This window comes from Podarcis filfolensis, assembly GCF_964270895.1.
Source record: "Podarcis filfolensis genome assembly, chromosome: 4".
In the NCBI taxonomy this organism is placed as follows: domain Eukaryota; kingdom Metazoa; phylum Chordata; class Lepidosauria; order Squamata; family Lacertidae; genus Podarcis; species Podarcis filfolensis.
Window position 1 is genome coordinate 71,440,573 of NC_139607.1, and position 26,578 is coordinate 71,467,150.

The 26,578-nt window shown below is 42.0% G+C and overlaps 1 protein-coding gene across 6 annotated transcripts in view; it reads right to left on the reverse strand.

Moving 5' to 3' along the window:
• ST3GAL6 (ST3 beta-galactoside alpha-2,3-sialyltransferase 6) overlaps positions 1–26,578 on the reverse strand; it is a 45,697-nt gene that overhangs the window by 9,682 nt on the left and 9,437 nt on the right. For 5 of the 6 annotated variants that reach the window (XM_083611716.1, XM_083611718.1, XM_083611713.1 and 2 more), the window contains exons 2-5: positions 7,907–8,006; positions 6,619–6,699; positions 2,630–2,733; positions 1,866–1,929 (exon numbers count right to left, since the gene is read on the reverse strand). In XM_083611716.1, the coding sequence (XP_083467842.1) occupies positions 1,866–1,929; positions 2,630–2,733; positions 6,619–6,699; positions 7,907–7,995 (338 nt within the window). In that variant the 5' untranslated portion in view covers positions 7,996–8,006. Of the gene's footprint in view, positions 1–1,865; positions 1,930–2,629; positions 2,734–6,618; positions 6,700–7,906; positions 8,007–18,500; positions 18,526–26,578 lie in introns of those variants that run through there. The other variant, XM_083611715.1, reaches the window with a different exon arrangement.

Sequence of the window (26,578 nt, forward strand, 5' to 3'; positions counted from 1 at the left end):
AAGAATGCACAATGTGTACAATAAATTCATGAATATATCTTAGCTTGGCACTTTGCTTGCTGACATAAATGCATATAATGTAACAAACTTATTTGTTATCTGTGAGTGGGGCATGGCGCTCATGAGCCAGATTAGGAAGCAGCAAACAACACTGGTTCATGTAACATTCTGGTGTGGAAAAAGCAGACAAAGGCAACTGCTGTGTGACAAGCTCCCCGAAACCAAATATCAGTGCTTAGCACACAGCAACCAATCTACAATAAAACAACACAATACCCTCCCACCTTCCTCTCCATTCCCCAGCAACAGTAAGTCTATTCTGTGGTGTTGTTTGCACTGCACAACCCTTCACCTTTATCCAAACCAACCTCTTCACCCCCCAGGAGAAATCAGAAATGTTCTTTCGAACTCTGGCATTGTTTTAAACTTAACATACTTTTCTCCCTTCTTCTCATCCTTTTAGAACGAGGGTGATCCAAATGTTGGGAGTTGAAGCTAAATGTTGGGAGATCTGGGACAGACAAAAAGAAGTACTTCTTCACAAAGCACAATGGAATTCGCTACCACAATATGAGAGGTGAGAGACTCTGTGTTGACCAACATGTAATGGCTTTTTCCACCTGCATTGCCTCACCCTCCAGCCCTAAGAGAGCCGCTTCCAGAGAACTGGGAGGGGAGAAAGACTCTGTTTGCCATCAGGTGGTTGGTTTCCCCTGTGCTGCCCTAAGGAATCTTCAGAAGGGAGTTGCTGTCACAGGCATGAATTGAATAGAGTGAAAGATTAGTAGTCATGGGAGTCATGGGATCCTAACAGTGCAGTATCACAGGCAACACGAATGGACCAAGATAACTCAGTTGGTAGAGCATGAGGCTCTTAATGACAGGGTTGTGGGTTTGAACCCCATGTTGGGAAAACAACATTCTCTTTCCACAGGCATCTGGCTAGCCACTGTGAGGACAGAATCCTGGATTAGATGGGCCTTTGGTCTGGTATAGCAGGGCTCTTCTTATGTTCTTAGTTCTACCTTATCCATACAGTGGTACCTCAGGTTAAGTACTTAATTCGTTCCGGAGGTCCAATCTTAACCTGAAACTGTTCTTAACCTGAAGCACCACTTTAGCTAATGGGGCCTCCTGCTGCCACCGCGCTGCCGGAGCCCAATTTCTATTCTCATCCTGAAGCAAAGTTCTTAACCTGAAGCACTATTTCTGGGATAGCAGAGTCTGTAACCTGAAGCGTATGTAACCTGAAGCATATGTAACCTGAGGTACCACTGTATTTAAAAATTAAGCCACCCTCAAATATGAAGTTATGGTGTAGAAATCACATGGATCCAGGACATTAAAATGGGACCAGCTGGTGAAGGGCAGGTAATTGAATGTATATTTTCAGGACCCATTCTATTTTTCACAAGACCCTTTTTTGGTATGTTTTTCTAATTACATGTTTTTAAACTGGATTTTTTTAAATTTTTTTCTTTTAAATGATTGTAACCTGCCCTGTGACCTTACGCTAAAGAGTAGATAATAAATTAAAATCATCATCATAATTAAAATGGCCAACAAGATTTTTAAAATGAATGAAAAAATGAATGAATATTGATGTCAACAATTGAAGAACTGCCCAGATTTTTTTTTTTCTTTAAATGAACAATCAAAAGGGCAAATCCTTTTGAGTTCCAATTTGCATTTAGAACTCAACTGAGCTATGCAGTGAGCAATTCCATCTTGTGTGTCCTGGGCGGCTGGGTTTGTTGTTTGTTTTTTTACATGGGCCTTAATCTCAGCTAAAATGGTAGCAATTATATCAATCCAAAGACTGTATTTTTCATCAACAGTTGGCAATAACACAAAAAGAACCTCACCTATCATCTTCAGTGAATACTCTGCAGTTTTGTAGTCTTGAAAGTGCCATATGAAAATACCTTTCTGTAATACAAATTATTTTAGAAAAATCATTAATTAAGAATCAGCACTTTATTGTACCAACAAAATTAAACGTAATTGTGTTATGTGCATTTTTAAATAAAATATTAAATTGTCAGAGGTCAGTGTGAGTTTGTTAAATAAGTTTATGGCCTTTTAATCTCATGAACACTGTTGGAGCAGAGACTTAAAACCCCAGTGGCAACAGTCATACAAAGATTATGAAGAATACAAGTTTCTTATGCTTATCTCTATTCCATGTTAATTGATGGAAATATATGGAAGCAGCCTATAATTCCCTGCTCCCAACCAAGGTGCCAGAACGTTTCTGTGATATGCATCCTCACAATTAAATTGGGCCCATTCTGCACATTCCATATCCCTGCAGGCACCACCTGCAATTCAAATGTTTAAAATGAAATATTGCATGGACCTTCCAAAACATTCAATTTCTCCTCTCCACCCTAATTATAAGCAGGTAAAGAAGGGTGCATGCAATACCATGTTTGAAGTGGAATGAGGAGGGGGAAGCAGGAAATCTCATTCTACATTTTCCATATCTGCTTGGTGGTGTCCCATACTGCCTTTAAACAGCAACACCTCAGAAAAAACTTTACACCCATTAATAAATAATGAAAGGTTCACTTTCATCATTTAATCTTGCATAACCTTATATTTAATGCAGCACATATCAATGGCTTACCCGCTCCTTTTATTCCATAAGGTAGTTCGATCCTGTGACTTCCATGGTCCCCAGACACTTTTACAAAATCGTTAATGCACAGAAAAGGATAGAATTTTTCCCCCCTAGAGGAAAAAAGAGGGGGGAAATATTAAAATGTTAGTTCATTTGTTTTATAAAATGCCACGTTTTGGTGCCAAAAAAGAAACCATCCCAAGACTGCTTACCAACATTTCAGACAAGAACAGACAATAATTTTAATGCATTATAAATAACCCCAAAACAAATAAAAATGGGAGTAGTTAACAACCAGCACATACAACACATCAATAAAAAAATGAATGAAACAAGTAAATTTGAAAGGTCTACGTAATAGTAGAGGGAAAGTCATGTGTACTTATTTAGGGAGAGATTTCCAGAAATGTGGGGCAACCAGAAGAAAGGCCCTGTCTTTGATGTCCGCTTCGGTGATGAGCTTTGATGACTGTTGTTGTTGTTATTATTATTATTATTATTATTATACAGAAAGCAGGGCCTCTGAGCCTGGTTGTAGGATCTAGGAAGATTCATATGAGTGCAGAACTGGTCCCCAATCTTTCAGTGTTTTAAAGGTCAAAACAAGCACTTTAAACTGAGCCTGGAAACAAAGAGGCAGCCACTGTAGACAGCACAGTGTTGCTTGGTTCCCACAAGTACAGTCAACAGTGGCGTAGCGTGGGGGGTGCAGGGGGGCCGGCCGCACCGGGCGCAACATCTGGGGGTTAGGGTTAGGGGGCGCAAATCCACGGGTTAGGGGGCGCAAATCCACGGGTTAGGAGGCGCAAATTACTTGCCTTGCCCCGGGTGCTGACAACCCACGCTACGCCACTGACAGTCAAACCTCAGTTGTCGAACGTAATCCATTCTGGAAGCTCGTTCAGCTTCCGAAATGTTCGACAACTGAGGCACGGTTTCCAACTGGTCCCAGGAATGTCCTGCACCCAAGCGGAAACCATGTTGGATGTTCGGCTTCTGAAAAACATTCAAAAACTAGAGTATTTAGTTTGGGTTTTCGGTATTTGGGAGCCAAAACATTCCAAAACAGAGGCGTTCGGGATCCGAGGTTTGACTGTATCTTAAAAGTTGTATTCTGTGCAGGCTAAAGTTTCTGAACTGTCTTTAAAGGCAGTCCTACATATTGCATAATTTCCTCTGCATGCAACCAGAGCATGTGTAGCTGAGGCAAGATCTGTTTCTCCCGAAAGAGCTGTGGCTAGTGAACTAGCATAAACCGAGGCACTCCTAGCTTACTAGGTCACCAGTGTCTCCAGATTGCACATAATCCAAGAGAACCCCCAAGCTGTGCACCTGGCTCTTTTAGATGGAATGCAACTTCATCCAAAACTCATACAGCAGTCTGTTCAACACTCAGAACTCCCATCTTTTCTAAATTAAACTTCATTGATTTGCTCTCACCTATCCAAAATCTCCCAGTAGTGATGTATGGAAGTCAGATCTGGACCATAAAGAAGGCTGATTGCCAAAGAATTGATGCTTTTGAATTATGGTGCTGGAGGAGACTCTTGAGAGTCCCATGGACTGCAAGAGGATCAAACCTATCCATTCTGAAGGAAATCAGCCCTGAGTGCTCACTGGAAGGACAGATCGTGAAGCTGAGGCTCCAATACTTTGGCCACCTCATGAGAAGAGAAGACTCCCTGGAAAAGACCCTGATGTTGGGAAAGATGGAGGGCACAAGGAGAAGGGGACGACAGAGGGCGAGATGGTTGGATAGTGTTCTCAAAGCTACCAGCATGAGTTTGACCAAACTGCGGGAGGCAGTGGAAGACAGGAGTGCCTGGCGTGCTCTGGTCCATGGGATCATGAAGAGTCGGACACGACTAAACAACTAAACAACAACATCCAAAATCTCCCTTCAGACATACATTCAAAGGTTTTCATCACCTCTCTAAGACTAAGTGCTCAGAAAACATTTGTTATGGATGCCCAATAAGCCTGACTATTCCATAGTAAATGCCTTTTCTGGAAGCAATGATCACTGAAATGAGAGCAAAACTTCCACTAGATTTCCAGAAGTGACTTTTATATCCTATGAAAGACTGAATAAAATGCAGTATTTAATAGTACAGGAAAACAGGAAGATGGATTAAAGTGCCTAAAAAACTCCTTTTAGGAGGGAGTGTGTCATTTGTGAAGGCTGTTAAAGCAGAACAGAAAACGGAAGTGAAACATTTTCATATGTACATTCTGGCAAGTGTAGCTTTTATAGACAAAAACCAGCTGGCGTCTGGCATACAGGCTCGATGCCTGATACACATTGCTTGGTACTAATCCTCATGTTTTTGTGGCTCTAGTGCTGCACTGGTGAAAAAGAGGTCCCTGCTCTTATTGTACATAAATCTGCACTTAGGGTGGTCTGTGCCCACACTTGACTTGTATAAAGTAGTTTGGTTATACTGCACTGATACAACATACTTGGTGTTGAACTGCATTGGTTTTTCAAGTCATAGCCATATTTTGGATGAACTGCAGTTCCCAAACCACCTTCAAAGGTAGCCCAGGTTAACACCTTGCAGTAGTTTAAGCTGGAGAATAACAGGGTGTGAATAACTGAGGCCAGACAGTCGTACAGAAAGTGCAGCAGCCTAAATTGGTAAATGGTGCACTATGTCACAAAGGCAGCCTGAACCTCCAGCGAGTAGGCTGCTGTTGCTTACTGGAGGGAGAGGAGCGAGGCAGTAGGGAGGCTGGTGCAGTGCAAACACGCTGGTAGAACCAATCTGGTGTTCCTGCTGGTAATTTGCACCACAAATACCTCCCTGTTATCTTGCCCCTCCTGATCAACAGCAGCAACCCACCTGATGAGAAGTTAGTGTAGTGGCTCCATCCCACCTGGTGAGCTGCTTCTGCTACAAACTTGTTCTTTTGGGGTTCAGATGGGAAGCCTGTGTATCAGGAGCCGCATGCAAGCCACCACCTTATTGAACATGGCCCTTAGTACCTTCTGAAGCTGCCCCACTCTTCTATCCCATCAGAGTTCCTTCCTGCTTGTTCATGCCTTGCTTATTTTCCTTGGCTTTTTGCCTTCTTTCTGTGTAGTTAGTGCAGAACAACTAGAAGGACCAGTATTTTTTTTGGGGGGGTGTAACATGAACTGGTGTGGGTGTTGTTCTTTTTCCTGACTGCATCACTTAGGGTAAATGTCTGATAAGTGAGGTATGTGAGCACACATGCTAAGTCAGAAAATAATTGTCTTCACTTGCTTTCCAGAAAACTGTATTGATCTGTAATGCTTTAAAAAAAAACCTCATGAGTATACTTATTTGAGAGTAACCCCATCAAATTCAATAGGGTTTACTCTTCCCACCTTGGATCAAATCTACGCTTCCAGGTGTCATAAGAAAGCTGCAGAGATAGTGCAGGATAGTGCACACCCCGGAAATGATCTCTTTCAGCTTCTGCCTTCTGGAAGAAGGTACAGGGTTATAAAGACTAGGACTAGCCACCTGAGAAACAGTTTCTATCCAAATGCGATTTTGGTTTTAAATGCGGTGTAAGGAATCTCTAGGGTAGTATATTGTATTTAAAAATGGGGTATCAGAGTTTTTAGGGGCTAACCAGGTTGGGATAGCTGGGATAGCAGGCTTGTTGGTTTTTGAATGTCTTATGTAGATTTTTCAATTTTGTTGTTCTGTATGGGACAATGACAATAAAGATTATTGTATTGTATTGTATTGTATTGTGAGTAGAATCTGCATAGGACTGCGAATTCTAACCTTTGGTAGCCACGGTGAAAACTGGTCTTTATTTGTAAATCCAAAATATATTTGTGTCTAGCTCCACCCGCCACCAACATGTGGACACCAACAGATTACCATCAAGGGAATGCAACTAGCAACAGAAAAGAAGTCGCCCACCCTTGCTTTTGGAAGAGGGGACTGCAAGCCCATTCAGCACATGGTGACCATTAGTAATCTGGGTTGATGACCCCTTTCCCCCTTTTCCCTTACTTTATTAAAGATGAAACGCCAGGTTTGTAAGGGCAACCTATTATTTGTCCTTTTCTGTCTCCTCCATCTGTAGGGGGCAACCTAGAACAACAACGACAAATTCATTAAAATAGACAGACTGATAGGAGGTAGTGAACATCTGAAGCAAAATTTTATACACACACACACACACACTCCATTTTATTTACAAACAATCCATAAGACCTGCCACAGCCTTCAATCTCAAATTAAGTCTTTCTAGGTTGCAGTGTTTTCAGTGCACAAGAGCCATATGCCTTAAACTACACAACACGTGATGCTGAACTGCATATGCTTCTTCCCTGGTTTATGGGCTACTTATTCTGCAAGTTCAATGACTGATAAAAAGCACCCAAAAGAAAACTTTAATAGAGCTGAATGCAGAAAGCTTTGAAACATGACATGCCCCACCCACACTGCCATACGACACAAGCTAAATTGAAAAGGACACTGCCGATATTATAGTGTGGTTATATAAATCTATGGTGCAACTACATTTGGAATAGTTTTAAGAAGGAAGGTTGCAGCATTTGGGGCTTTTTAATTCAGAGAAAAGATAAGTAAGCAGGTTAACAATGGGTGCTAAGTCTGGGCTTTTCTCGTGGTTTGTCTATGGATCATGGCGTCAGTGCAACTGGCATACGTTTCAGATAAAATGTACCATTCATGAACTATCTATGACCCTGATACAAGCTCCTGTCTTAAATTCAATCCAGAATGTACAGCAACCATCCTGACCCTTAAGAGGTACATACTAATCAGCATACTAATCTTACATGTACCAACACAGTTGAATTACCGCCCTCCTGTAAATAGGAACCAGGCTTCACAGAGATAATGAAATCCTCTTTCAAGAATAAATTTATGATTCGGGAACTGTATAACCATATTGTCTTCCTGTACTGAAGACTTCAGAAAAGTGTAAAAATTAAAGCATCATGGTGTTCCAGTTTGGGTATTGAAAATCACTTAAAACTGTGAAATCCTCAAGCATCCTTAGTCAAAATAAGGTAGTGCTACCTTTTCAGATTAAGTCCCTCTCAGGCCAGGGATGGGAGAAGGGTCAGAGACACTTGCCTATAATGTCATAAGTAATTCTGCAGTCATTTGGTTTTTCCTCAGACACGTTTGCTAACTAACCTACCAACACGTTTTCCAGCTCCTGAATAAGACATGCAATTGCAGAGGTACAGCCAAACAATTCTGGGACAGATTTGCAGTGACAAATTAACAGGTAGTTTGTCTAAGTCTAAGAAGATGTTGTAATTACCAATAGTCATTTGTCCTTCGCAGGTTTCGGTGTAGTATAACATACATCACTCCCGCACCCAAGAGAATCGCACATATGATCCGTTTCATGACTGTCAAATCTGAAACAAAAGTTCAAAAGAGAATCGTTAGTGTTATTTCTATTTGGGAGAAAGAAAGAAAGAAAGAAAGAAAGAAAGAAAGAAAGAAAGAAAGAAAGAAAATAATCTGTCACCTGTCATTTATCAGTTTCACAGGTTTTCTTTAAGTGTATGGACTACTCACTCGAATTCCAGCTAAAGTACAAAGGGGTTCATTGACATGCTTGCCTATTAATATGATATGAAGGCAGCTGTGTTTGCTCAATAGGTTTTAAGGTGTTTAAATAAACCAGTCATGAAACAAATCTTGCATAGGCTTTGCTCTGAGCCTGGAAAAATGGTAGATCTTTCACAACTGTTTGACCAGCTATCAAAGCTAAGTTCTGTAATAATATCCTCCGTGATCCTGGTTAAGGGCCTCGTAGCAATCTGTTCCTATATTTGTTCTCTGTCTTTGTTTTCAGCTTGTTTCCTTTCCGCTTTATGTAAAACACCTCCTCTGTAGCAAATATTGTGGCTTGCTGAAAGCAGCTCAGCGCATTCTCTCTAATATACTATTTCCTAAACATGGCTTTCTGAACTGAGCATCTTGGTCAACCTGCTTCAGCAAAATGGAAAACCTCTATAAACCCCCCAACAAGCATAGACTTCAGATTTACGCAAGAGAGCACTCTATTAAATGGAGAACCAAGGCTGATTTAAATGCTCAAGAGCACAGATGGCCAGGGAGCAGCGGAGGGGAAGGGACTCTAGCATTTCTTTCCTCAATGGGGCCAAGATGACATGAGTTGTGCTAACTCCATAAAACCTACTACCTCAATCTGGTGCCTTCTCAACTACTACTCCCATCTCCTGTTGGAAGTGCAACAGAGAAGGCCATACTTGTTGGATCTGGGCAGATCAGCCAGGAAGGAGAAGCCAGTGGGGAGGGAAACTGCCCTTTTGTAGGACTTGTCTGGTCAACCAAAAGGTGACTCTAACTCAAGCAGTAGCGTAACAGCAAGTCCTTGGGAGAGGAAAGAAGGGATGTTCTTTTTCCCTACTGCCTGTTTTCCTTTGGGTTTCAAAGGAGAGGTTCAGAAGCACCCCTCATACTGAGCCAGGGGCCATAGTGCTGACCACGATGCCCACATAGCAGGGGTTAAGATGGCAGCCTAAGTGACCCAACACATTTTGTCCAATTCCACATCCAGATGTAGGGTCTTTAGTTGCACCACATCCATGATGCTGAGATGTCCCGGCTAAGGACATCTGTGTGCCACCCATTTCTTGTTCCTTCCAACTGACTGCTTTCAATGGCACCGTGTTGCTTTTATTGGTATTATTTGTATAGCTTTGATATATTTTTATATGTATACATATAGTTTTAATTTAATTTTAATTTTTTTAAAAAATAAATTCTCTATGTTTTTAGCTGTTCTTATTTTTATATGTAAGCTGCCTTGAGTCCCTTTCACGGAAGAAGGTGGGATATAAATAAATACATCATAATAATCCCTGGCAACAACAACTGGGGCTGATGGGAAGTTGTAACTTTGGGGAGGGGAAAACAGCTGGGGGCACCAAGTTGGGAAAAGTTGCCGTAAAGCGTTCATCAAATGAACTCAAATGGTTCAACATTCTGCCTTAAAAGCATGAAACTATGTTTCAGACCCTCTTGAACACTTGTTTCATTTTTAGATGAAATGCTAATTTTGCATACCTCTCTCGTGAATTTAGGTGGGCAGATTCTCTATTAATTACAACTTTTAAAAACCCCAGCAACAACAATCTAACACGTTACAGCTCTAATTGTTAAAACACTTTGCATTTTTGAGCACGTCTGACCATCCAGTGTATTTGTATAACCTAACAAATCCATCAAACAAGAATTTCTGGACAGCAGATACCCACACCCAGCTGTTTCAGTTCATGACACACATGGAAAGGAAGGGCTCTAAATTTTATGGATTGTTAACCTGGGCAGAGTTGTGCCTGCTCTAGCTAGAAAAAAAACTATTTATGCTTGGCAAACATATAAAATGATGTGAATTGATTCTAATCTGCAAAGGCTTGAGCAAAGGCTTGACTTCCTGAATTCCTCCCTATGATCACTACTTACTGAACTTGGTAAGCCTGCTGTATTGCCCAGAGTGTACAAGACAATCACAATTCTATAAAAAAAAGGAACAAAAATGCCATGGTGCCCGAAAGACCACCAAATGAGTTGCAGCATAAGCTTTGGTGGGGAGCAAATCCTCATCAGATGCATGACATGTTATCCACAGCTAATGCCATGGACGTGTCTGGAACCCAATTCCCAAGGAGTACTGGCTGGCATCTGACTTTAATATCTGTCACTGCCTAGTATATCTCAAGGAGGTTTAACAAACTGAAGGACATTGTCCTCTTTCTATGCTCCTCCCGATGGAAACATGAAAATGGGGACAGATATACCCTGCTTTAAAGATATACCCTGCATAGTTGTTTACATTCTGTCTTCTCTTGTACAGGGGTACCTTGGGTGACATACGCTTCAGGTTACAGACGCTTCAGGTTACAGACTCCACTAACCCAGAAATAGTACCTCGGGTTAAGAACTTTGCTTCAGGATGAGAATAGAAATCGTGCTCCGGCGGCGCAGCAGGAGGCCCCATTAGCTAAAGTGGTGCTTCAGGTTAAGATCAGTTTCAGGTTAAGAACAGACCTCCAAAACAAATTAAGAACTTAACCCAAGGTACCACTGTATATTATTTACTACAAAGCTCGATGACTAAGCTCTCTAGCAACAAAATGTCTGATTTACTGGTATGGCGTCTGAGCACTGAACCACTGATATATCGCAAGTGGACTCTTTACTTACTGTGTTTGCAATTGTTTAAGATAAAACCTGTTTGGGAAAGAAACTACTTTTGCCATCTTTATGGACATTTGAAGTTTGTATTGCTGCATTTTTGCAGCTCTGTTGTTTTAATATGGTTTTGAAATATTGTTAAAATGATAAACTACCTTGAGCTCCTTGCAGGAACAGCAAGGCATACATGTAATAACATCAACAGATTTGACAGCAAAAGGAAAAAGTGAGTGAGAAGGATAGCAAGCACTGAAGCAGCTACTACATCTCTGAGTGGGATCAGGTTGCCTTCCTGGTTGTCATGATGTTCTCCCTGGGAGGCAGTGGGAGCTTCTCAGTGGCTCATACTTCCCCGACTGCCTTCAGCTCTGCAGTCCCAGGACTGTTACTGATTCCTATTACTGCTAACATTATTGATGGAAACTGTTGTTGTTTTAAATTGCTTTAAACACTGCCCTGGGAGTGGTAACACTTAAAGGTGGAGTATAAGTTTCAAAATAAATCAACACATAAAAATATTTTAAGGTGCCAGAAGATGTTTTCTTGTTTTAACAGCGACCCCTCTGGAGTCACTCAGTACAGACACAAGCTGTTTGAAAAAGGGCTTTCAGGCAGCCCTGTGCTTTGAAGTCCCAGAAATTGGGGCTTCAAAGTGCAGCTTCACCTTATGTCGTAGTGCAGGTGGTCAGCCCACCCACTTGTCAAATTTGTTCCACCAGGAGTAAGGAGATAAGAATATGACTTGCTGGCCAGAAAAGATTACCTACCCTTTCCTTAAGGGAAGACAGAGTGAGACGAAGAGAAAGATGGGCATATTTGCCTTTTAAAAAATTTGGATTCCCTGTCACAGGGCCATGTGCTCTGCAGGCTAGGCCTACCCCCATGACTGGCATGCTATCCTCACCCAACCAACCATGCATTTGACAACTGTGGCCAATGATCTCCCTAAGTATGGACAAGCCTCTTGCTGTTGCCAAACATACAGCTGATGGGGGAAGTGGGCACTGGTTGCAACTACACGTACAGCAGGGGAAGTCTATGAAGCCCAACTAGCTCCTCACGGATGCTTTAAACACATTAAATTGTGCATCTAAACTGCCCTACTGTGTATTCCTTCCAGCAAATCTAATCCTTGCTGCCATTCTTCAAATGGCTTGCAAACACTGCTCCTATTTTAAAATGCCAGAGGATCAGTTTTCTTCCTTGTGCCAACATAAATACTACATTCATAGGTTTTTGTAAAGTTACTTATTTTCATAGCACTAAACTGTTTGCTTTCTCAGGGTATCTTAAGCTATCCTGATAGCAGTAAGCCAGAAAGCAAAAATCAACAATGGTTGTGTTTTTTTTTGCAGGAACAGTGTGTTTTGGTCTACTAGTATTCTGAATGCTCAGTAATTAAAAGACTCCCTAAAGTAAAGGTCACTAACCCCCAAACCCAGAGGTTGGATCAGGTACCCAAAGTGATTTTTCTGTCCCACGGAGACCCTACTTATTTGGGGGGGGGGGGGGTAAAAATGGAGGGATGACATAGACACAGCACAGGGGAGGGGAGGGGACAAAGTTTTCCACCCATCCCAGTAACTTGATGGGGGTCCCTCTTCCGGTTAAGATGGCGACAGGTCCGACAGACAGCTCCAGAGCGCCACAGATCTAAACTGAGTTTTATTTGATTTTAACCTGTTTTAAACCAAGTATTGTATCAACTTTCAACTGTTATTTTAACTTGGAAGCTGGAGAGCAGATTAACAGCAATTAACAGGCCTGGGGCTTCTCTGTTTTGTTGACATCCCCTTTTATAGAGTGGAGGCGCGGGAAGCGGCTGAAACAGAAACTGGAATTATTGATATTTTAATTTGGCTTTAACACAGCTTTTAATTAGACTTAACTTGGACTTGTTTTATCAACTCCCCATTATTTTGGAGACCTGAGGGCTAGGGACTGTGTTGTTTGTTGTTTGCCGTTTGCCAGTCTAGGTGGCCTGTCCCCTTTTAAATAATTCCACAGTGTAGTGAACGAAGAAGTGTTTTAAGTTGCTACATATAAATCGCCTTGGAGACGAGGCTGAGAATCAATCATTACGAGAAACAAACTGGCCAACCTGGGAGGAAGCTGGCCTCAATAAGAATTCTTATATCTTTAAATAAGGAATTTCAATTATTTCCTTCATCTTCCTGGGTTACAAAAAGCTTATAATAGGATAGTGATGGCCAAACTTGGCCCTCCAGCTGTTTGGGGACTACAATTCCCATCATCCCTGACCACTGGTCCTGTTAGCGAGGGATGATGGGAGTTGTAGTCCATAAACAGCTGGAGGGCCAAGTTTGGCCATCATTGCAATAGGGGAAGATGGTACTCATTTGTGCCCAAGCCTCAAGGGCCCCCCTTTACACAAGGAAAGCTAAAGGACAGGCCCAGAATCAGAAAACCATCCTGGACTTTTACCGGACAGACAACAACACACCAACAGGGACTAATATCACAAATACAAGGTGCCTGAACGCAATTCAGCCTCTAGATAATCATGAAAGTAGATTTTATGGGTTAATCGTGCTGTTAATTTATTTCATTGGATAATTCTTCTAGCTCTTGCTCAGTATGTTAATTTAAACAGCAGTGTTATTCCCCAGATTTTTCTCAGCCATTCTGATATGGGAGGCGGATTTTCATTTCTCCAATAACATCTGCAAATCGAAAGACAGAACGTTTTCAACTTCTGTCCAAATCGTACATAGCATGACTGTTTTAGGGTTCCTAGATAATATAATACATTGTTCAAAAGTTCCTTATCTCAACAGAACATCAGCATATATGCACAAATTCATATTTTACTGATTTACACCTCCAGTATCAGATGAGTTTTATATATTTTGCTTAATCTGCGTAGTTGTCAAATGCTACTCCTATACAAATTTTTTAAGCTTTTCTTTATGATTTACACTTATCAGTAGTGATGATGCAGTATTAAACAGCCAGAACTGTTATTCAGTTTCCATATAGAGATTATATATTGATAAATCTTTCTCATTTTTTTAAATGTTAGAGATAGTTAATCAAAATTGGTATCTTACAATATCTGGTATATTTTGCTAATTAAGATGCTCTGTCTGGTCTGAGTGAATCAGCATCTCTTTCAAAAGATCTATATTCACAAAGATATTTGGAATGCATTTTCAGTTGACTGGCAATATGCCTTAGCTGGAAAGATTGTGGCAGTTGTGCAGAATCAATGTTACTTGTTTATATGAAATTATGTGCCCATAAATAATCCATTAAAAAAAGAGAGAGAAACTTCCAGTATTTTTGAACACTATACTAGTGAATTTATTTGTGAGCCAAGATGTACTTGGGGATATGCTTGGGGGCAGTGTTAGAAACAGAGATATGAAGGCTAGGAGCTAAATGGCACCTTAAACCTAGGTTATGGGCACAACAACGGAATGTCTAGGCATACTTTTTAAATAACAAGAATACAAAGCTGAAAATAAATGAACTGCAGCTAAAATCTTATGTTCATTTTTCACATGGTCTAGTCCTCTTCTGAAGACTGCAAAAAACAAAGCCATGCTTCCTCTGCCCTCCCCTCTAATATTCTTAAGAGGGTCCCTTCTCCGGTCTTCAGAGAGTGGCTGGAAGTGGGGAGGCAGAAAAAGGTCCTCCTTTCCTTCCACTCTGCAGTTTTAATCTGAAATCTTAGGTGCAGCACTGCACCCAGACCTCAGAAACTGCTCATGCTATTGAAATTACTTGTCACAAAACGTGCCTAGAACCATGGGAGTTTTGAATGCTGCTTGAGGGTAACTGATGTTAGTGTTTACGCCAAACTTTTAATACAGATTTAGAGTGGATGTCAAGACTTGAGAATCAATAACGTATGTTCTTAGTTGTACCGTAACAGTTTCCAGAACTGCTATTATAGATCTCTTTTTTCTGCCTTAATTGCTTTGCCTATTTTAAATCACCTTGAGATACGGGCCAAGTTTTACTGCTTGAAAATATCTTGTTAGGGCAGGTATTTCACGATCTCCTTTGCTTCTTTTCCAATATAGGTTTTCACTGGTGATTCTCTGTGGTTTTATTTGATCAGATGCATTTTATTTTTAAAAATTGGTCAGCTTTTTAATTTAAAACTTTCAACTTCCAATGCATTCTAGGGTGTTGAGGGGAAACAATTTCTGTATTCACCAGGCCTACAAAAGTTCATAACCATGAACCTCTGCTACCTTCCTTCCAAATTATATTTGTAAAGCCTCTTGTTTTGCAGCAGGATGCTATGACTCCTGCCCACATAACTGCTTTTTTGCCTCTTGTTTTTACCTGTACACATCTGTACAGCATCCTTTTTGAGCTTGGGAGTGGGGAGGAGAAAACCAAGCAGAGTATTCTAAATGTGGATGCACCATGACCTTCATAAGAAGCAACCCACTTGAACTCTGCAAGAGCTTTGGTCTCTATTAGACTCCTCCCACTTGCTCTTAGCACCCAGATAAAAGAAAGAGGAAGCTGTGGGTGAACATTTCAAACAGCAAAGCACTTTTTTCTGGCAGAACTCCCATGCATTTAACAGTTGCCTGGCAGGTAGTCATTTAGCAGCTTGAAACGTTTTCCTACATGGTGAAGTGGTGTGGAAGGCTTCCCTTTCCTGAGCATGTCTGCCGTCCAAGTAGCTCTTAAATTACAGAGAATCCTTGCCAGAATGGAGGCTACCAACAGCACTGGGCCCTCCTTATCTGCAGGTGAAGGAAACAGAATGATCAATATAAGAACAAGCAAACAAAGGAAGTGTGGGAGGATTGTGGGCAATATATCTTCTTCTTTGGCGATCCCTCGTAGATGAATAAGAAGCAGCAGTATGTGATGTTGCTATTGTCTCTTCCTCTGCCAATAAGAAAAAGGGGTTGGCGAGGACCTCATATCAGGTGGACTCTACATAAATGTGGTATCTACTTCTGTTCAGAAGCCTTTGAGTCATATCTGGCTCAGTAAGAGGCACTCCTTTAGTTTCCAACCAAAGGAGAAAGAAATTTGACAAAGTGGCAACAAAATTTGGGAACCAGGGCACTTAAGAACCCAACCAAAAGCCCACTTAGTCCAGCATTCTCTTGTCACAGTGGCTAGGCAGAGGCCTCCAAGAAGCCAGAAAGCGGGGCACAGGTGCAACAGCACTTTAGAGGGCTAGGAAAAAGAGGGGCTGACCAGGGGCATAAGCAGTTGTGGGAGACAGAGGCAGAGCACAGTGTTAAGTCCTTCTTCAGGTAAACATGCCTAGATCAGAAAAAGAGGGGTGTCTCTCTCTTTCTCTTTCTCTCTCTCTCTCTCTCGCTGTGTGTGTGTGTGTGTGTAGTTGTAACTTGAAGGTAGAAAGATGTAGCACCAAGTCATTATTCCAGGGGAGGAGTCCTAGAAACAACAGGCAGCCAAGGATAATGAATAAATAAGGTCAACCTGGACATAGGACTCAATGTATCATTAGAAAGCAGAAAGCACATCAGAGTTTTATATTGTAATAGAAGGTACAGAAATTATTTCCATAGAGACTGTACGCAAAAGTGGTTCCTTCTGCAGCTACATGCCCGATGAAAATTTTTCCCCTGTGCTGAAGGGGGTGCTTTTCCTAACAATTCACTTGGTGTCACATCTACTTTGGCCCTTATTTAAGACAGCAAAAGACCTTGAGAAGCTAAGGATAGTAGAATTGGAGAAGTTCAACTTCTGCAACATCCGTTGTCATGGGCACTCCAAAAGTACTTAACAGTGCTGCATGTTTAGGAACTTCCTCAAACTAAGTTTGTATTGATATATGAGGAAATCCCAACGAAAGAACAGTGACAAGGAAAAGTGATGAGTTATGCAGAGTTGGCTAAACTGACATATAAATTGTGGGATAAGAACAACTGTGGCTTTAAGGAAGAATGGGAGCTTTTTACAAATTATTTTAAAAGGCAACAAAATGAACTGGACTCCTTGGCAGGTTTTGAATAAACATACACAGATTTATTGGTTGATAACATGTTAGATAGATAATGTAAGGATATGTAAAATTTTATAACATGCAGAGAATAATATGTGCTGAGGAATCAAAGAGAGGAGCTGAGGGAAGTCTTTGGTGGGGGAGAGGAGGGGGGATGGAAGGGGAAAAATAATGTATGTGGTTTGATAATTTGTTATGTTGAAATTGCTAATAATTTTTTTTTAAAAGAGGGGGGTGGTATTGATATAAAGTCTCACAGAATAGCTTGCATTTGAGAAATGAATTCATGCTGAGTGATTGAGTCTAGGGAGTGATGGACCAGTTAGCTTAGGTCTGAATTATGCACATGGAGCAGAACCACATCAATGAGCAGCTACAGTCAAAATCAGGCATCCCCAAACTCGACCCTTCAGTTGTTTTGGGGCTACAGTTGCCATCATCCCTGACCACTGGTCCTGTTAGCTAGGGGTGGTGGGAGTTGTAGTCCCAAAACAGCTGGAGGGCCAAGTTTGGGGTTGCCTGGTGAAAATTGTTTGTCTTATCCAGCCATGTGAACTGAGCCAGAGTGACTCATCCACATTAAACATCAAAGCTTAACCCATCTCATCCACAAGCAGGTACCACCATGGACTATCTATCCTCTTTTTCCAGGACCTGTTCTCTTTTTTCATGGGCAGAGTCATCATAGCAATTCATAGTTAAAAGTAAAACTCAGCAAATGTTTCCTCTTTTTTGCTCTTCAAAATATGGCAACCCTATGGGACCTTCAGGGAAATAAATTATTTTTGCAAAATGAAACACTGCCCGCTCAAGCAGATGAGTGTGCCAGCATAGATGAGAGAAAGTTTTACGTTTTGTTTGGGAAGGTAAAGCATTCATTAATTCCCATACCTAACACACACTAATTTATATTATATCTCCCCCAGCTACACATCCATCCATATTCACCCCCCCCCCCACACACACATACCTCTGTCCTGAAATTATTGTAGTGGGGGGTGATTTTCAGAGAGCCTGTTACTAGAGTTACCGGTAACATTCCCTCCAAAGCTACAAACTACACCAAGTTCCCTCCCATGCAAAAATTCATATTGGGGAAAAAACACTCACAAGATTTTTCCCAAGCCTAATTATGAAGTGAAAGGGCAAGAGAGAGAGAGTCATAGCACACAGGGAGAAGAGGGTTAATCCTTCCCTCTCCAGTTGAAACTCCTCCCTCCCAAATGTCCTCTGTGCAGCAATTAAATTTGAAAGCATCCTTCCATTAGTTCAAGTGGAAGCGTATTTTCGAGTCTCATTGCTGCACAGGGGAAGAAGTGAGGAAAAGCAGGTTGTGGGCCACATAGGGAGACTAGTGGCTTCCCAAACAGCTTGATGCTAGAAATGTATACAGTTATGCCTGGCATGGAGAAAGAAAGAATTCCCTCTCATTCGTGATACTAAAACTCAGGTTCCTCCAATGAGGAAATTGCACAGCAGCAATGGAGGTGGGTCAGTTGCAGTGTACGAGTGCTGCCCCTTGCAGAACTCAGTGGGGAAGAGGAGAGGGGCTAAACTAGAACAAGTTCTCCCCTTCTCCAATTGGCTCTGGCGCCACCTACTATTGGTCTGCCTGCCTTCCACCCCAATGGGCACCAGCCACCGTGGAGTAGCAGCAGATGCAGAAATGACTACTTATTCATGCAACACGTGTTTAATTTATGGAACTCACTGCTGCGAACTGCTGACGATGGCAATTATGTTGTTGTTTAGTCGTTTAGTCGTGTCCGACTCTTCGTGACCTCATGGACCAGAGCACGCCAGGCACTCCTGTCTTCCACTGCCTCCCACAGTTTGGTCAAACTCATGCTGGTAGCTTTGAGAACACTGTCCAACCATTTCGTCCTCTGTCGTCCTCTTCTCCTTGTGCCCTCCATCTTTCCCAACATCAGAGTCTTTTCCAGGGAGTCTCCTCTTCTCATGAGGTGGCCAAAGTATTGGAGCCTCAGCTTCAGGATCTGTCCTTCCAGTAAGCACTCAGGGCTGATTTCCTTAAGAATGGATAGGTTTGATCTTCTTGCAGTCCATGAGACTCTCAAGAGTCTCCTCCAGCACCATAATTCAAAAGCATCGATTCTTTGGCGATCTGCCTTCTTTATGGTCCAGCTCTCAATTACATACATCACTACTGGGAAAACCATAGCTTTTACTATACGGGCCTTTGATGGCAAGGTGATGTCTCTGCTTTCTGCTTTTTTTCTGGCAATTATGTTAGATGCCTTTAAAAGTGGACTGGACAGATCCATGGAGAACATGTGCCTACTGGTAATGACAACTGTGTGGAACCTCAGGAACCTCAGCTGCTGGGGAGCACAGAAGGTCTGCTGTCCTCTTTTCTGACTTCCCAAGAAGTCTAGTTAGCCACTGTGGGTATTTTGGCCTGATCCAGCAGGACACTAGTTTAAGATATAAATGCATTTTGCTGCACAAGCTGCATGGCTGGTTTCTGGGCAACTGCTATAAATTAAGCAGTTGCCTGCTTGCGGAGAGGGCTTCATGGTTATGGATTCCATATGCTTAACATAGATGGGGCGCACTGTGTCCAAAAACCCCTATGAGAGATAAAACATCTAGATACAGAATACCTCTCTCCCATGCACATACTTTTAGCCTATGGGCCATCAATTGCTCTAGCCTGATTTACAAGCCACAGAAGGCAAAGGCAGGAATAATACTATTAGAGGCATGGATTACCTTGTTTGAACAGAAACGGCAATGTAATGGAAAATGCATTAAACATACAATTATATGAGATAATGGGTATTTTTATTTTTTTTAGAAGTTCACAGATAGGTCAAGGAAGGAAACATTCCTTATATCCTGTCGCAGGAGTAGCATGGACATTCATTACGTTAGTGCTTACGAGGAAAGAGGCAAATTACGCTGACAGTAGGGAGTGTCTTGTTTCTGAAGAGCTTCATTGTGAAACAAAACATGCTGCTGAGCACTTGGCCAAACAAATAGAAATAAAAAAGCCCAGCAAGCAGAATGCTAGACAGCCAATTAAACTTCTTTTTTTCAGAAAGCTACTGACTTCTAAAACAATCAATCAGCAAGAAGCTGTTCCTACTTACAAGCACTGCCAAAGCTGACTGGATCTGTAGATCCCTGGGATACAGATAATGAAAGCACATTGCCCTCCCCCATTTTTTCCCATAGCAACTTTGTTACTTACAGAGCAATCCTTAATCTGGCAGAATGATGGCTAAGGGGCTGTTATAAGATCTATGAGTGCTGCTCTGCCACTGGAGAGGGAGACTCTCTCGTATGTTCATGTAAAGCCCCCTGGGCATAGAGATCTCATCAGTGGTGGTAGAGAGAACAGGGTGGCTGGCATCCAGCTAAACAGCTTTGCTAGTGCAAGCACTTTGGGCTGTGTATGGTATTTCCTCTCCCTCTCTTCTGTTTGTATGCCCCCTTACTCTGTTTCAAATGGTATGGGGGGGATCCAGACCATATTTAATGGGCACAAAACTTCAGGGTATATGAATTTGAATGGTTCTCTTCCACAACATGGATCACTGCTCCTAAGTAAGTCAGGCTCAACACGCCCCTCCCATTCCATTACAAACTGCAGGCTTGGGTTTCTCAACAGGCCCTGAAATATATACATTCTCTTTTCCCATAACCTTTGGATTTTAATTTTTGTTTTTGCTTACCGGATAAGTTCAACTCTGCTCACTACTCTGATCTTTTAGGCCGTCCCAATAAAGGCACAATCCACTGTTGCTCTGATATGTGTTTTCCCTAATGAGCCAGTGTGATTTTTCTGCTCCTAACAGTATTAACTGTATCATGATATTATATTATTATTATTATTATTATTATTATTATTATTATTATTATTATTTGGGTCTTTCAGCCCATCCTAACACCATTCAGATGCTGCTGAGCTAGGGTTAGTGGGATTTGTTGTTCAGGAACATCTGGTGAGCCAAAGGTTCCCCATTCCTGCTCTAGTCTTCCCTTCCCTTCCCTTCCCTTCTCTATCCTTTTATTTCCTGACAGCAGAATACCTCATTTTCTAAAAATATATTTACAGGAAAGGAAGACTGACCCAGAGATGCTATATACTGGATTGCTTTTTATATAGATTGAAAAGGGTTGCATTGGAGAAGTAATGTGAGCATTCCAATTGTAAGCTAAAATCAAAGCACTAAAAGGCCAAGCTGCAGTTACAATTCATGCACCCAGTCTATAAAGGCAGGTTTCAAGGAGACTTTTGCAACAGCAGTCTGATTTTCAGAACCACTTCACTTGTTACAAAATACCTTTGACTCTGTAGGAAACAATGTGCAACTCGTGTTTAGATAATAATGTGCGATGGTCACACACATTGTTGCTTTTCTTAAGAACACAGGGATCTTCCCTATACCAAGTCAGACCACTGGGTCCACTTAGCCCAGTATTGACCTTGTTTGCACATAACACTATGCCAAAGTTAACATTAACCACAGTTAAAACTGAGGCATCAAGTAGATGGTCACTTAAACTGTGGCTTATTACATTCCCTTTCCCCATTAAAGGAGATGCAAGCCAAGAAGAACCACTCTTCACTCACAGCGCTAATGCTTTGGGGCAATGACAGCTCATTAACCATAGTTAAGAAGGAGGTCCAAGTTCACAAATAATGCTAAGCTATGTTGTTGTTTAGTCGTTTAGTCGTGTCCGACTCTTCGTGACCTCATGGACCAGAGCACGCCAGGCACTCCTGTCTTCCACTGCCTCCCGCAGTTTGGTCAGACTCATGCTGGTAGCTTCGAGAACACTGTCCAACCATCTCGTCCTCTGTTGTCCCCTTCTCCTTGTGCCCTCCATCTTTCCCAACATCAGAGTCTTTTCCAGGGAGTCTTCTCTTCTCATGAGGTGGCCAAAGTTTTGGAGCCTCAGCTTCAGGATCTGTCCTTCCAGTGAGCACTCAGGGCTGATTTCCTGAAGAATGGATAGGTTTGATCTTCTTGCAGTCCATGGGACTCTCAAGAGTCTCCTCCAGCACCATAATTCAAAAGCATCAATTCTTCGACGATCAGACCATTCTTTATGGTCCAGCTCTCACTTCCATACATCACTACTGGGAAAACCATGGCTTTAACTATATGGACCTTTGTTGGCAAGGTGATGTCTCTGCTTTTTAAGATGCTGTCTAGATGCTACGCTATGGTGGATGTTAACTAATGTTTTGTGAGCCAGCCACAACATTTGGTTAATGAGTGAGCTTTGGTCATAGTTAATAAACCATAGTTAAGCTGCCTGGCCTGGGTTCACATTAATGCTAGCCCATCATTTAAGAAACCACATATTAATAAACCTCGGCTCAGCATTATGTGCGAACAAAACAATTCTCTATGTAGACCGGCAATAGCTCGCCAGGGGTTCAGAGATCTTGCCAGGGTTTCAGGGTTTCAGGGGTTCAACCTGGAATCTTCTTCATGCAAGGCAGACACTCTACCACTGAGCGGTGGCCCAAGCTATGGTCCAAAAATGTTTCCCCCACTTTTTGTGCACAAACCAGGAAACTATTATTCCACTTTCGCTGCAAAGTCACTGGACACGTACAGTGAAGCAGTCCTTGCATTTGAACACACGGACAGCAGACATGATAAAAATTATTTTCTGAAAAGAAACAGTGAGAAAAATCTGCAATTCATAATTCTGATTTTTGCCCTTTCCAAAATTCCCTGCGTTGCTCTGAAAGGGCACGTGTCTGTGGTCAAAAGCATGTCTTATCAGAGGCTTATTTGTCCCTGCATGCTTCATTACCTTCTCACAAAAGACCAACTTGCAAGCTGCAGGCAGTTTCAAAGAAACATGTTTCAAAAGGAAACTTGCAACAGGCTTGTATGAATCTTTTGTTTCCTGTGCCAAGATAACCTTTCCCCACAGCTTCCTATCTTTACAACACCTCTTCCTGCCCCCAGGCTCCCCATCTCAGGCTTTGTATCCTGGGACAAGAGGAACTGTTGCCTGCTTGGATGAGAAAGGTTCCTTTGCCTTTCCAAGAACGAAGACCATCTGTTTCTGGGGAAATGACAGGTTCCCCTTTTGGACCTCATTCTTGCACACTATCCTTAGAATCATAGAATTGTAGTCTTGGAAGGGACCCTGAGGACCATTTAGTCCATGGGGAGGCAAACTAAGGACCGGGGGCTGGATCCGGCCCAATCGCCTTCTCAATCCGGCCCACGGACGGTCCGGGAATCAGCGTGTTTTTACATGAGTAGAATGTGTGCTTTTATTTAAAATGCATCTCTGGGTTATTTGTGAGGCATAGGAATTCGTTCATTATTATTTTTTCAAAATATAGTCTGCCCCCCCCCCCACAAGGTCTGAGGGACAGTGGACCGGCCCCATGCTGAAAAAGTTTGCTGACCCCTGATCTAGTCCAATCCCCCGTAGTGCAGGGAAATGCAGCTGCGGGGCTCAAACCTGTAACCTTCGTGTTATCAGCACCATGCTCTAACCAATTGAGCCATGCAATCCTTGCTCCAAAAGTACAATAATGGGGGCAGTTCCTTCCTAAGAACTCACTTAACAGCAATACTGCACTACAGAATCCATCTATGTGAACTAGTTTTTGGCATGTATTGATTCTGTAATACTGAAGCCTATTCCCGAGGCATATTTTCTTGATCTGCTACTGCATGTAGAAAATGACTAACATATCACTTTGAAGTTCTGAGAAATCTAAAGTGTGTGAGAACAAGTTTGGGGGTGATGGAAATAAAAAGAAGCAAAAAACCACAGATTGGTGGCATCTAAAAATGTAAATACATTTGTTTCTCAGTTGTTAAGAAATGTATTATTATTATTATTATTATTATTATTATTATTATTATTATACACTAGTGCTATGAGATTTCTGTCAATCAGGGTTTTTTTTTGTTTTTTTAAAGGTACCATCATCTCGTTTTCAACTGGGAAATTGTGGAGGTTATGTAAAGTTTGCATAACAGTTATGAAAGAGGGGATAATCTTTAAAGCGTATGGAAAAATGGACAGTGTCACTTGCTTTGGCGTTCACACAAAGGAAGAGAAAAAGGAGGTGGCACAATTGTAACATGAGAATCTCTTGAAAAGTAAAGCTGATTAACATGAAGCAATCAAATACATTTCCACGAGTATAAAAGAAACTATGGCAATCCTATATTCAGTGGCCTGGTATCAAATCACATTGCACTAAACGACCCTTCCTTCTGAGCAAACATGGGTAGGATTGCACTGTAAATGACATTCAGCCATGCTACATTGACAACGATTTAAAGAACAAATAATTTTAAAAAGAAGGACTGATTAAGTGGAAACCCATGAAACAAGCTTTTTTTTAAAATCCTTTCTGCGCCTACTTTGCTTTCCAACACATACCACTCTTTTTACACACAGACATCTCATACTCCCAACACTCAAACCTAAACTATACTTGAAGTTAAATGTGCTTTTCCACCTAACTTGCAACATGTTTTTCTTTCATGCAACTTGCATTGCCATTTGTGAGAGATAACTAATCACAGCAGCCAATCCTTCCTAGCATGCTGCTGTCCTGATGAAAACTTCTGTTTTGAAGGTGCAGTTGGCATTGGAGGAGATCCTCCATTGGCATCTGTGTGGCGATTCTCCGTCCCTGCAAGCTAACAGCGCTTTCAGAGGACGGATTTTAATCAAGACTGAAACAAGGCCAGAATAGCTTAAATTTTCCTTCCATTCTTGCCCTGATACAAGCTGGTACAATATTCATTTTTTTAAAACCCTGCCTGATAAGTAGCTGAAATGTTCAAGTCAAGGGTGAAATCCAACAGTGTACCATAGCTTTTAGGATTGGGAACTGGGGTGGGAGTAAGAGCTTCTCACTGTGCTCAATCTATAACTGCAGTTGGAAGTTCTGCCTTTCTCCTGTAACATGCAAGCACGGTTCAAGTGGTGGACTTAGAATGTGCCTACAGTGGTACCTCGGGTTACAGATGCTTCAGGTTACAGACTCCGCTAACGCGGGTAGTGCTGTGGGTTAAACCACAGAGGCTACGACCTGCCGATCAGAAAGTCAGCAGTGCAAGTAGATAAATGCAAGTGCAAGTAGATAAATAGGTACCGCTCTGGCGGGAAGGTAAAAGGCGTTTCCGTGTGCTGCTCTGGTTTGCCAGAAGCGGTTTAGTCATGCTGGCCACATGACCCGGAAGCTGTACACCGGCTCCCTCAGCCAATAAAGTGAGATGAGACCACAACCCCAGAGTTGGTCACGACTGGACCTAATGGTCAGGGGTCCCTTTACCTTTACCTTACAGTGGTACCTCAGGTTACAGACGCTTCAGGTTACAGACTCCACTAACCCAGAAATAGTACCTTGGGCTAAGAACTTTGCTTCAGGGTGAGAAAAGAAACTGTGTGGGGGCAGTGGGAGGCCCCATTAGCTAAAGTGGTACCTCAGGTTAAGAACAGTTTCAGGTTAAGAAAGGACCTCAAGAACAAATTAAGTTCTTAACCTGAGGTACCCCTGTATTTCTTTCTTCAAATCACCTTCCATAGAAACACAAGAACAGTCTGTTGGATCAGGTCAATGGTCCACGTAGTCCAGCATCCTGTTCTCACAGTGGCCAACCAAATGCCTGTGGGAAACCAGGGAGCAGAACATGAGCTTGAGAGCACTCTTGCCTCTCATGGTTTCCAGCATCTAGCATTCAGAAGCATTGCTGCCTCCAGATGAGGAGGCAGAGCGTCAGCACCATGGCTAGTAGCCATCCATAGCCCTCTCCTCCTCCATGAATTCACCTGGTCCTCTTTTAAAGCCATCCAAGTTGGTTGCCACCAACACCATTGCTTCCTGGGGGAGCGAGTTCCTTAGTCTGACTATGCACTGCAGGAAGAAGTACTTTCTTTTATCTGCTCTAAATCTTCCAACATCCAGCTTGACTGGATGTCCCCGAGCTCTATCCACTTTCTCCATGCCATGCATAATTTTATAATCTTCTATCACGCCACCTCTTGTTCGCCTTTTCTCTAAATTAAAAAGTTCCAAAGGCTGCAACCTTTCCTCATAGGGAAGTCGCTCCATCCCCTTGATCACTTTCTTGGCCTTTTTCTGTACCTTTTCCAACTCTACAATATCCTGTTTGAGGTGAGGTGACTAGAACAGTACAAAGTACAGTCGTACCTAGGTTTTCAAACAGCTTAGTTCTTGAACGTTTTGGCTCCCGAACGCCGCAAACCCAGAAGTGACTGTTCCGGTTTGCGAACTATTTTTGAAAGCCAAACGTCCAACGGGGCTTCAGCGGCTTCTGATTGGCTGCAAGAGCTTCCTGCAGCCAATCAGAAGCCGTGCTTTGGTTTCCAAACATTTTGGAAGTCAAACGGACTTCCGGAATGGATACTGTTCAACTTCCAAGGTACGACTGTACTCTTAATTGTGGTCACACCATAGATTTGTCTAACGGCATTATGGTAATATCGTATGTAACATGTCTTGTTTTCAGCCATCTATATAACCCCGAAGTTTTGCAACATATACAAAGTAACTAAGCTTAGTCACATGTTTGTCTCAATGCCACCAGCCACAACACCACATCCTGGTTCTTAACTGTAGTTCAGTTCAATTATAAAAGCCTTCTAAAGTTTTTAACACAAAAAATAATAATAACAAGAAAGGGATTTTCATGTTATGCTTGCATAAACATGTGTTCCGGCACTATAAAGAAATGGGAGAAATGTCTCGCCTTTAAAATGGACAGCAGGCCATGCTAAATTAAATATGCTTTTAACACC